General features: G+C 41.2%; 1 protein-coding gene across 1 annotated transcript; it reads right to left on the reverse strand.

Moving 5' to 3' along the window:
- Nucleotides 1-576: 576 nt before the first annotated feature.
- Nucleotides 577-5,686, reverse strand: psmd9 (proteasome 26S subunit, non-ATPase 9). Its single transcript, XM_071403181.1, has 6 exons — nucleotides 5,246-5,686; nucleotides 4,888-4,987; nucleotides 4,519-4,712; nucleotides 4,268-4,369; nucleotides 4,012-4,100; nucleotides 577-778 (listed from the first exon to the last, which is right to left on the reverse strand). The coding sequence occupies exons 1-6, from the start codon at nucleotides 5,369-5,371 to the stop codon at nucleotides 751-753; spliced, it is 639 nt and encodes a 212-aa protein (XP_071259282.1). The 5' UTR covers nucleotides 5,372-5,686; the 3' UTR covers nucleotides 577-750.
- Nucleotides 5,687-13,341: the final 7,655 nt, after the last annotated feature.

Below are 13,341 nucleotides of genomic sequence, written 5' to 3' on the forward strand. Positions count from 1 at the left end.
AAAAATTACTTGTGTCATGCACAAAGTAGATGTCCTAACCGACTTGCCAAAACTATTGTTTGTTAACAAGAAATTTGTGGAGTGGTTGAAAAACGAGTTTTAATGATGTAAACTTCCGACTTCAACTGTATATATATATATATATATATATATATAAATATATCTTTTTTTAAATGTTTGCATTTATTTAACAAGGCACGTCAATTAACGGCCTACCAGGGAACAGTGGGTTAACTGCCTTGTTTAGGGGCAGAACGACAGATTTTTACCTTGTCAGCTCGGGGATTCAATCCAGCAACTTTTCGGTTACTGGCCCAACGCTCTAACCACTAGGCTACCTGCCGCCTATTGTTGAGTAACTTTGCCTGAAACCAGAAAAACTACAATGGCTCCCCAAGCTAAATTGCTTAGGCTTTGTGGAAATTGCAAATGTCTCTAATATCAAAAATGTGTCAAATGTTTTTTTGTTTTTTTGAGCTGTTACATCAGGTGAGGAGTTGGGCAAATGGAAATGTCAGATGAATATTTAAAAATATATATTTTCACACTGAAAGCAATATGTAAACTCAAAGAAAATAATGTTAATACTTTTTATTAGAACATTAAATTGACATTGAATCAGTTGAAAATGTCAGTCTTCTAATTTATGGGCTCAAACAATTCCTTTACTCATAGCCATCCAGTGACATAACAGAGTAAGGTTGGTGGTAAAGTTGAACCCTTACGATCTTGCTGGTCACATGGTCCTTATCATCTGTGGATGGGCACAATGTTACATCTGTTGGGAAAACAATTAATAAGAAGTCAATAGTTTATCTTCTACAGTTGTCATGGTGCTGGCTTGCCAAATTAGTATAGATTTAGTCTGGATAAAGTAAAATCCTGCCCAAGAATTAAATGGCAAACCAGTTTTTCAAGATAGCCATCTCATTTGAGGAGTCACCTGAAGCGTGAGAGGAATTGGAGATCGAGGAATACAGCAGTGCTGAGGCAGAGGGCTCGTAATGAGGACGACTAGCTACTATTCTGAACTGTGTGGTGAGCTTTCTGGCAACCAGATCTGCTAGAGCAAGTGGGTGCTACACAGAATGGAAGAGGAGAAGTCTAGTAGCTACGTCCAATGGCTATAAAAAAGTCAGACTGGTTCTCAGACTTGCCCTCTACAAGATCATCAGCAGACACAATCTCCATCCTCTACCATCCTCTGACCAGCTCCCTCCGCTCAAGCCATAAACTGACCCTCTCCATCTCTCCAGGATGCAGCTTTCAAAGACTTGGCCTCTATTAGTTGACCTGTCATATAATATTGCTTGTTGTTTTTTGCTCTTGAAGCGGTTTGAGATTCTATGAAAAGCACTATAGAAATGAAATACATGATTAATTATAATTTAGCTAACAATGCCAGCTAGTGGTTTTGATTGGAATACATTGGCCTACATTGGGCGGTTTCTATGGACTCCTTGATTGAAGAGGGGGACTACAATTCAGTGGCGAATTGGCAGTGAGGAATTCATTTCTTAAGAGTATTATCCCAAATTTATGAATGGACTGTATCCTGAGTGAGAGCATGGGGAGATAAAATACAAGGGCCTCCCGAGTGGCGCAGTGGTCGAAGGCACTGTATCGCAGTGCTACTGTGCCACTAGAGAGGTTAGGGTTAGGGAAGGTATGGCCGGCAGGGATATCCTTGTCTCATCGCACACTAGCGACTCCTGTGGCGGGCTGGGCGCAGTGCACGCTGACAGTCGCCAGGTGTACGGTGTTTCCTCCGACACATTGGTGCGGCTGGCTTCCGGGTTGGATGGGCATTGTGTCAAGAAGCAGTGCGGCTTGGTTGGGTTGTGTTTCGGAGGACGCATGGCTCTTGATCTTCTCCTCTCCCGAGTCCGTACGGGAGTTGCAGCGTTGAGACGGTAACTACTACCAATTGGATACCACGAAATTGGTGATGAAAATTTTAATGAAAAAAATACAAACGACATCTCATTCCACAGGTACGGAAGTCGAGACGCCTCGAGCTACCTGCCTACCCCCAGACGACCTGATCTGGCTGCTCAGCTCCTTCTGTTGGCCACCTGCACTCTGTTCAAGCCTTGTGCTATTGACTGTCGCTCCATGTGTCGGAGGCTTAAAGTACTCAGAATTTAGTCCAGACCTATACTCATACCATTCATATTTTTTTACTTGTGTACTGCAATTCAGCTTTTAGCTGCCAAGTATGGCCTACATGTAAAATGGTTTATAAACTACTACTACTAAAATAAATATCTCAGGTGATGAATTAGAGTGCCTTCAGAAAGTATTCATACCCCTTGACTTAGTCCACATTTTCTTGTGTTACAGCCTGAATTCTAAATAGATTAAATATTTTTTTTCTCTCTCACCCATCTATACACAATACCCCATAATGACAAAATGAAAATATGTTTTTAGACATTTTTGCATATTTATTGAAAACGCAGTATTCACACCACATGCCTGAAAATACGAAGAGTTGTACTAAGCGATGTGTCGTGTTTGCCCCAAACATAACGCTTTGTATTCAGGACATAAAGATAAAATCTTTGCCACATTTTTGCAGTTTTATTTTAGTGCCTTATTGCAAACAGAATGAATGTTTTGTCATATTTTTTTTATTCTGTATATTCTTCCTTCTTTTAACTCTTGTCATTTAGGTTAGTATTGTGCAGTAACTACAATGTTGTTAATCCATCCTCAGTTATCCTATTACAGACATTAAACTCTGTAACTGTTTTATAGTCACCAATGTCCTAATGGTGAAATCCATTAGGAGTGGTTTCCTTCCTCTCCCCGACAACTGAGTTAGAAAGGATTCCTGTATCATTGTAGGAACTGGGTGTATTGATACATCATCCAAAGTGTAATTAATAACTTCACCATGCTCAAAGGGATTTCAATGTCTGTTTTTTTTCTTCCCATCTACCAATAAGCAGTGGTATCTGTACTCCACTATTTATATTTTTGACTACTTTAAATTTACTACATTCCTTAAAAGAAAATATTGTACTTTTTACTCCATACATTTTCCTTGATACCCAAAAGTACTCGATACATCTTGAATGCTTAGCAGGACATGAAAATAGTCCAATTCACTCACTTATCAACCGAACATCCCTGGTCATCCCTACTGCCTCTGATCTGGCGGACTCATTAAAAAACACATGCTTCATTTATAAATGATGTCTGAATGTTGGAGTGTGCCCCTTGCTTTCTGTAAATAAATTAAAAACAAGAAAATGGTGCCATCTGGTTTGCTTAATATAAGGAATTTTACTTTTGATACTTAAGTATATTTTAAACCAAATACTTTAAAACTTTAACCCAAGTAGAATTTTACTGGGTGACTTTCACTTCTACTTGAGTCATTTTCTATAAAAAGGTAGCTTTACTTTTACTCAAGTATGACAGTTGGGTACTTTTTCCACCACTGCCAATAGGTGCCTTTCTTTGTAAGGCACTGGGAAATCTCCATGGTCTTTGTTGCTGAATCTGTGTTTGAAATTCACTGCTCCACTGAGGGACCTTGCAGATAATTGTATGTGTGGGGTACAGAGGTGAGTTAGTCATTCAGAAATCATGTTAAACACTACTACTGCACACAGAGGGAGTCCATGCAACTTATTATATGTGACATGTTAAGCCAATTTTTACTCCTGAACTTATTTAGGCTTGCCTTAACAAAGGGTCTGAATACTTATTAATGCAAGACATTTTTGCTTTGAATTTTTAATGAATTTCTATTAAAAAATATATATAAAAACATAATTCCACTTTGGTATTGTGTGTAAGCCAGTGGCACACAATCTCAATAATAAATGTTTCATTCAGGCTGTAACACAGCAACATGTGGAAAAAGTCAAGTGGTGTGAATACTTTCTGAAGACACTGTATATGATATGCATTTTGGCATGTATTTTAAATGTGAACCACAGTAAAGTTAGATCAAATAGTAATCAGTCTAATCTCTACCTCAATAGGTAGGACACTCACCCCAGTAAACCTCTGCCCGACCACCGCTGTGGGGTAAGTCCCATTTGGGTCTTCTGGCCATTTCGAATCACTGTAACGTTTAATGGCTTCTAAGGAACAGAACAGACAACATGTCACGCATGGTAAGTTATCACTGTAGTGACTGCATTTCATATTGCTGTCATAATGGCACGTTACCCCGCCAATGATTAGGTTATTTGGCACAATAAAATACAAGTGGTTATAACAAGATTATTATAGTCACAGACTAACATACCCCTTCACTATGCTGAACCACTGAGGCAATATTCTGCAGGTTCTGGAAGTTCCCTGTGTTGATGGATCCAAATGCTATGATTTCATCACTAATTCGCAAGCCCTATGGGAAAAAACATAAATGTATCACAACTGGAGAAAAAAAACACTCTTAAATAACCCCAAACAAACACACAAAGTAAATAACAATGTCTGTGTTGTAAACAAATTCTATATAACTTTTAGGTCAATCTAGAAACTGTAAACACTCACAGCCTGACAGGCAGGGGAGCCTTGTGAGACAGCATCCACACGGGCAAAGGGAGAGGGCAGGGTGACTTCCTGCTCCATGGACTCAGTCTGGGATTCTGCCTGGTCCTGCTCCCGCTTCGCCTTCTCTAGAGCATGCAGCCTGTGCAGGGCCTCCTCGATTTCCACCATGATGGCTTTGTGATCATTCTGTAGACCTGCCACATCGACAAGGTGGCCATAGTTAGCAGGGGGAAAATACAGTAGGCAGTAGCACTCACGAACAATGGAACCCCTTACACACTACACTGTAAATAGTTTGTCTGACTGTTGTCAAGTAATGTGTCAGTTAAAACATGTTATATTGCACAGCAGTGCTACAAGCTCTCTTACAAGAAATACTGTGCCTTGTTGTTCTGATCTGGTACACATTAACATCTGCGCGGGGGAATCCCTCTGCATCAACCAAAGGACCTTCCATTCCAACCTCTTGCTAAAAGAGAACACACACAAATTATTGACGGGGAATCATATTTCTTGCGTCATATAATAGCCTCACAACACGCACACACACGTTGTTTCTAACGTTAGATAATACAGACTGAATAAAGCTAGCAGTGATTGACGTAAATTAGCTACAACATATTGGAAAAATAACCACATTTGAGCTCGCAAGTTAGCGTTAGCTCGCTAACGTCAGTTGGTCCAAAATGTAAACAAACAACGTATCCATGTAACGTTACAAACGTACATCTTCCAAAACGTCGTAGTAAGCTTTAATTTGTTCTTCAATAGTGTCTTTCTTTTTTATAAGACTTTGGACATCTTCCATTGTTATTGTCGAAATTCCATCGTTGTTTTCCTCCGTCATCTTCATGATTCTCTCTCGTCCGGAAACTCAATAACGACAACTACCAGTCCGTGAATAACAAAAAAGTCCGACAAGTAAAAATTCTTAGGGCCGGTCGCTATTTCCGGTTTATTCTTCTTCTTCGGTGAGGTTTATCAGTGGTTGGCATTCAACGTTATGGTGCATTACCGCAACCTACTGTACTGGAGTGTGAGCCAGAGACAGGGAGAAACTAAATCCTACCTGCCAGCCCCATTGCTCTAAAAAAAGATAACAAAATATTTAAGACTATATCTAATGACCGACGCGTTTCGGCTGCATGGCCTTCGTCAGGGAGTACAGAAAAAGGAGAATACAATGTCCTCTTTTGAAAGGCTTTTCCAATTAGCCCTAATTAGAAGAGGGAGTGGTTACCAAATTGGACACACCTAGTAAGCAATAATATACACATGAAAAGGTGAAATACTGTAGCTATGTTATCATGAGCATACAACTCCAAGCTAGAAGCATCAGAACACCCAGAGAGGCAGTTCCAACCCTAACCATGACTGGGAGAAGTGTCCAGAACAAGAAAGCAATATATTCCACAGTACTCCAGACCACAGCAAAACATGAACAACAGTCCAAACATAGCTAGAGGGCAATTGAGCAAAATGTCCACTAGATGACAGCAAATGGACCCATCACGACCCTACAGGAAGGGTGAGAAATCCATATCTTCATTTAAACCAGGGTACTTAGTGGCCTGTAGTTTGTAAATCCAAAAACTTTCCCTTTGGTTTAACTGTTTAAGACGGTCCCCTTTTCTAATAGAGGCCGGAACATGATCAATACCCATAGCTTGTAGGGAGACAGGGTTACCATGGTGTAAGGACTTGTAGTGCCTTGCCATGGGGTAGTCTTCATTGCCTACCCGTATGGCGTACTTGTGTTCCGCCAAGCGATCTTGAAGGAGTCTCTTTGTCCGTCCAATGTAGAACACCTTGCACTGTGGACATTCCAGTCTATAGATGACATGAGTGGTTTTGCAGTTAATAAAATGCTTGAGGTAATACTCCATTTTAGAAGCTGTGTCAACAAAATACTTTTTCTGTGCAATATTACTGCAATGGTTGCACTGGTAACATTTAAAAGAGCCCTTGGGTTTGTGGTCAAGCCAAGTTTTTTGAGAGTCACCCGGAAGATAACTGTGGACTAATTTGTCATTTAGGGTAGGACATCTCTTAAAGCTTATGACTGGTGGTTCAGGAAAGACTTGGCGTAGTAGCGTATCACTTTGGATGATTCCCAAATTATTTTTAATGATTATTTTAATGTTCTCTGCTTCAGTGCTGTATTTTGTAACAAAATACACTCTCTCTGATGTATCACGAGGCACTCCTCTTCGTAACAAGTTCTCTCTGTCAAGTAATCCAGCCCTTATACCTGCATCTTTTGGACCTGAACGCTGTAGCCCCGATCCAAAAAGCGATTCTCCAATTCAGCAGATTTGACACTGTAGTCTGTTTCCTGATCGCAAATTCTACGGACTCTTTGGAATTGGCCATATGGAATATTCTCTTTTAGCCTTTTGGGGTGAAAGCTGTCTGCCCTCAGAATGGTATTCCCATCTGTAGGCTTCCTAAAGATTGATGTGTGCAAATAACCTTTGTCATTTTTACTAATGTCGAGGTCCAAAAAATGAATGTTATCCTTGCTGTATTCCATAGTTAGTTTGATGTTAGGGTTAATGCTGTTAAGGTATTGGTGGAAGGAAATAAGTTCATCTTCTGAGCCGGACCAAAACAGGCAAACATCATCAATATAGCGTCCCCACCATATAATCCGGTCAAAGAAATGGTTATTAGAAGGATCCAAAATGAAGTCATTTTCCCATTTACCCAAGTACAAACCAGCGTAGGAAGGGCTGTAGCAAGCTCCCATGGCACATCCTTTGACCTGTTTGAAAATACGGTCCTGGAAGATAAAGATGTTATGATTAAGAGTCCATGGAGCACAAGGTAAAACTGAATTTAAAGATAAATGGGAGGCTATTCTCAACAAGTGTTCTTTTGACCTAATGCTACTTCTAATAGAAGATTCTAAAAAGGACAGACAAGTAGTCCAAACAGAAATTGAAGAATTTTAAAAAGGAAAATTTCAGAACACAGTGATATTTCTAACAAAGCACAATGTGATGAGATCTTGAAAGAGAAAGTAGACACATTCACTCTGACATTGAAGCAAGACAAGCTAAGAAAATTTAGAAGAGATGAAGTAGATTATAGAGATGGCAAGGTCTTTGCCTGGAGAAGACCAACACGCAAGAATTCAGAATCACATCTGCAGAGAAGGAAGCCTAGATCTGTTTCTTTCAACTTTACAAGCAGTGACGATGAGGATCACCCCAGACGCTCAGAGGCCAGCTCCTCCCAAGATTTTTTAGATCAGGAAGAGGAGCCACGCAGGTTCCTCAACAAGAGAGGGAGAGGACGCGGAAGAGGCCAACACGGAGGGGGAGGAAGAATTCAAGACTATCCAACCACACGGAGCAGGACCAGAACAAGGCTGTGATCAACATTTCTGGAGAACCCCTTTCTGATGATTGCATAAGGGTCTTGTCTAAAGGACTGTCCTTTGCCCCCACATATTCAACTAATGAATTTAATACAAAGATTGACCTATTTCGTTTCTACAGGAATCTGCATCTGAAGGCCTGGTACAAGCAAAACATCTCTCCAACTACAGACGCCAGTGTCTCAGGTCAGGCAGTTTCTGTTCCCTCTAAAACACCTTTTAAGCCCAAGTCCACTTTTTGTCCCATAGTCCAGAATGACACACTAAATACATTTGCCAAGAAAGTTAATTTTGATGTGGAGAATCTGTTTAAGGGTAAAATTGATTCCAACAAAACACGACGTAATCTTTCTAAGACAGAGAGGGATGCAGTTGAATCATTGTCCAAAAATGAACGGATTGTAATTAAAAAAGCAGACAAAGGTGGTGCTACAGTAGTGTGGTGTAAAGACAAATATGTGACAGAAGCCTACCGTCAATTAGACAATGACGAATTCTACCAATCTCTTACCTTCAACCCTACAGAGGACCTAAAAACTGAATTGAAAGGGATCCTCACAGAAGCTAAGGAAAATGGTTACATTTCAGACAATGAGTTCAAATTTCTTTTCAATGGCAGTCCGCGTATGGCTTCTTTTTACCTTCTTCCAAAAATCCACAAAAATCTTGAAAACCCCCCAGGCAGACCAGTCATTAGTGGTAATGAAAGTCTGACAGAACCCATCTCTAAGTACATTGATTACTTTATTAAGCCTTTTCTGTTGTCACTTCCAGCCTATCTTCAAGATACCACAGATGTGTTGAACAAAATTAAGGAATTGAAGAATATAGGTACAGCTTCCTTTTTAGTCACCATGGATGTGGAGTCTCTATACACCACCATTGAGCATCAACAAGGTTTGGCAGCGATGCACCATTTCTTGAGTACCCGGCCTGAAACTGAGATGCCTCCTACAGAATTCATTGTATCACTGACTGAATGGACTTTTAATCATAACATCTTTATCTTCCAGGACCGTATTTTCAAACAGGTCAAAGGATGTGCCATGGGAGCTTGCTACAGCCCTTCCTACGCTGGTTTGTACTTGGGTAAATGGGAAAATGACTTCATTTTGGATCCTTCTAATAACCATTTCTTTGACCGGATTATATGGTGGGGACGCTATATTGATGATGTTTGCCTGTTTTGGTCCGGCTCAGAAGATGAACTTATTTCCTTCCACCAATACCTTAACAGCATTAACCCTAACATCAAACTAACTATGGAATACAGCAAGGATAACATTCATTTTTTGGACCTCGACATTAGTAAAAATGACAAAGGTTATTTGCACACATCAATCTTTAGGAAGCCTACAGATGGGAATACCATTCTGAGGGCAGACAGCTTTCACCCCAAAAGGCTAAAAGAGAATATTCCATATGGCCAATTCCAAAGAGTCCGTAGAATTTGCGATCAGGAAACAGACTACAGTGTCAAATCTGCTGAATTGGAGAATCGCTTTTTGGATCGGGGCTACAGCGTTCAGGTCCAAAAGATGCAGGTATAAGGGCTGGATTACTTGACAGAGAGAACTTGTTACGAAGAGGAGTGCCTCGTGATACATCAGAGAGAGTGTATTTTGTTACAAAATACAGCACTGAAGCAGAGAACATTAAAATAATCATTAAAAATAATTTGGGAATCATCCAAAGTGATACGCTACTACGCCAAGTCTTTCCTGAACCACCAGTCATAAGCTTTAAGAGATGTCCTACCCTAAATGACAAATTAGTCCACAGTTATCTTCCGGGTGACTCTCAAAAAACTTGGCTTGACCACAAACCCAAGGGCTCTTTTAAATGTTACCAGTGCAACCATTGCAGTAATATTGCACAGAAAAAGTATTTTGTTGACACAGCTTCTAAAATGGAGTATTACCTCAAGCATTTTATTAACTGCAAAACCACTCATGTCATCTATAGACTGGAATGTCCACAGTGCAAGGTGTTCTACATTGGACGGACAAAGAGACTCCTTCAAGATCGCTTGGCGGAACACAAGTACGCCATACGGGTAGGCAATGAAGACTACCCCATGGCAAGGCACTACAAGTCCTTACACCATGGTAACCCTGTCTCCCTACAAGCTATGGGTATTGATCATGTTCCGGCCTCTATTAGAAAAGGGGACCGTCTTAAACAGTTAAACCAAAGGGAAAGTTTTTGGATTTACAAACTACAGGCCACTAAGTACCCTGGTTTAAATGAAGATATGGATTTCTCACCCTTCCTGTAGGGTCGTGATGGGTCCATTTGCTGTCATCTAGTGGACATTTTGCTCAATTGCCCTCTAGCTATGTTTGGACTGTTGTTCATGTTTTGCTGTGGTCTGGAGTACTGTGGAATATATTGCTTTCTTGTTCTGGACACTTCTCCCAGTCATGGTTAGGGTTGGAACTGCCTCTCTGGGTGTTCTGATGCTTCTAGCTTGGAGTTGTATGCTCATGATAACATAGCTACAGTATTTCACCTTTTCATGTGTATATTATTGCTTACTAGGTGTGTCCAATTTGGTAACCACTCCCTCTTCTAATTAGGGCTAATTGGAAAAGCCTTTCAAAAGAGGACATTGTATTCTCCTTTTTCTGTACTCCCTGACGAAGGCCATGCAGCCGAAACGCGTCGGTTTTTAAACAACTTTGTTTCTATTGAACATGCCATACTAATAAAGGCATTTTAATTAATTATATGAAGAGTGCCTTGGTCCTCCTTTCTTTTTGATGACCAATTTACACCTTTTACCAAAGAGCACCTTCTATCTACCAAAATATACTATAGTGTACCTTAGTAGCGCTTCCCTTCCTCCTCTTTCTACTATATCTAATGACGTTCTACTCAATATACTCTTTAAACTAATTTCCTGTATCCCCTTCTCCCTCATACTAGATCTCATCCTCTCTCTTTCCCTCCAATAATGTCCACACTGTATCTACACATTTTTTTTATTTTTTTTTATTTCACCTTTATTTAACCAGGTAGGTTAGTTGAGAACAAGTTCTCATTTGCAACTGTGACCTGGCCAAGATAAAGCATAGCAGTTCGACACATACAACAAGACAGAGTTACACATGGAATAAACAAAACATACAGTCAATAATACAGTAGAAAAAAAGAAAACAAAAAGTCTATATACAGTGAGTGCAAATGAGGTAAGATAAGGGTGTTAAGGCAATAAATAGGCCATGGTGGTGAAGAAATTACAATATAGCAATTAAAACACTGGAATGGTAGATGTGCAGAAGATGAATGTGCAAGTAGAGATACTGTGGTGCAAAGGAGCAAGATAAATAAATAAATACAGTATGGGGATGAGGTAGTTGGATGTGCTATTTACAGATGGGCTATGTACAGGTGCAGTGATCTGTGAGCTGCTCTGACAGCCGGTGCTTAAAGCTAGTGAGGGAGATATGAGTCTCCAGCTTCAGTGATTTTTGAAGTTCGTTCCAGTCATTGGCAGCAGAGAACTGGAAGGAAAGGCGGCCAAAGGAAGAATTGGCTTTGGGGGTGACCAGTGAGATATACCTGCTGGAGCACGTGCTACGGGTGGGTGCTGCTATGGTGACCAGTGAGCTGAGATAAGGCAGGGCTTTACCTAGCAGAGACTTGTAGATGACCTGGAGCCAGTGGGTTTGGCAACGAGTATGAACCAAGGGCCAGCCAACGAGAGCGTACAGTTCGCAGTGGTGGGTAGTATATGGGGCTTTGGTGACAAAACGGATGGCACTGTGATAGACTGCATCCAATTTGTTGAGTAGAGTGTTGGAGGCCATTTTATAAGTGACATCGCCAAAGTCAAGGATTGGTAGGATGATCAGTTTTACGAGGGTATTGGATTGGAGATGTTTAATGTGAGTGTAAGGTGAGTTTACAGTCTAACCAGACACCTAGGTATTTGTAGTTGTCCACATATTCTAAGTCGGAGCCGTCCAGAGTAGTGATGCTGGATGGGCGGGCAGGTGCAGGCAGTGATCGGTTGAAGAGCATACATTTAGTTTTACTTGCATTTAAGAGCAGTTGGAGGACATGGAAGGAGAGCTGTATGGCATTGAAGCTCGTCTGGAGGTTAGTTAACACAGTGTCCAAAGAAGGGCCAGAAGTATACAGAATGGTGTCGTCTGCGTAGAGGTGGATCAGAGAATCACCAGCAGCAAGAGCGACATCCTTGATGTATACAGAGAAGAGAGTCGGCCCGAGAATTGAACCCTGTGGCACCCCCATAGAGACTGCCAGAGGTCCGGACAACAGGCCCTCCGATTTGACACATTGAACTCTATCAGAGAAGTAGTTGGTGAACCAGGCGAGGTAATCATTTGAGAAACCAAGGCTGTTGAGTCTGCTGATAAGAATGTGGTGATTGACAGAGTCGAAAGCCTTGGCCAGGTCGATGAATACGGCTGCACAGTAACGTCTCTTATCGATGGCAGTTATGATATCGTTTAGGACCTTGAGCGTTGCTGAGGTGCACCCATGACCAGCTCTGAAACCAGATTGCATAGCGGAGAAGGTACGGTGGGATTCGAAATGGTCGGTAATCTGTTTGTTAACTTGGCTTTCAAAGACCTTAGAAAGGCAGGGTAGGATAGATATAGGTCTGTAGCAGTTTGGGTCTAGAGTGTCTCCCCCTTTGAAGAGGGGGATGACCGCGGCAGCTTTCCAATCTTTGGGAATCTCAGACGATACGAAAGAGAGTTTGAACAGGCTAGTGATAGGGGTTGCAACAATTTCGGCAGATAATTTTTAGAAAGAAAGGGTCCAGATTGTCTAGCACGGCTGATTTGTAGGGGTCCAGATTTTGCAGCTCTTTCAGAACATCAGCTATCTGGATTTGGGTGAAGGAGAAATGGGGAAGGCTTGTGCGAGTTGCTGTGGGGAGTGTAGGGCTGTTGACCGGGTAGGGGTAGCCAGGTGGAAAGCATGGCCAGCCCTAGAAAAATGCTTATTGAAATTCTCAATTATAGTGGATTTATCGGTGGTGACAGTGTTTCATACATGCTCCATGGTCTCCTGTTGGATGCTTTCCTATCATATGTAAGGTCTAATTCAACTGGCTGTCTCACCCTTAATCTTGTAAATATAGCCTCCTCTCTTCTGTCCCTTCCTGCCGTTCTCCCCTCCCCAATTTTCCTCTATACTTGAAATAAATGCCTGCCCTTAGTATCTCTATTCCACTGCTCCTGCCATTTCTCCACCATCACTGTCCATATCTTGCTTTTTGCCTCTGCCTTGCTCATTGAAACTACCACATCAACATCCCCACTACTTAGTGCTTGTTTAGCCAGTACATCAACTGCCTCGTTCCCTTCCACTCCCACATGAGCTGGGACACATGTAAATATTATCTGTATACCCATTTGTTTACTCCTGCCATGGGTTTGTAGCTTAACTTACTCCAACCACTG

Source organism: Salvelinus alpinus, chromosome 5 (genome assembly GCF_045679555.1).
Source record: "Salvelinus alpinus chromosome 5, SLU_Salpinus.1, whole genome shotgun sequence".
NCBI classification, from domain to species: domain Eukaryota; kingdom Metazoa; phylum Chordata; class Actinopteri; order Salmoniformes; family Salmonidae; genus Salvelinus; species Salvelinus alpinus.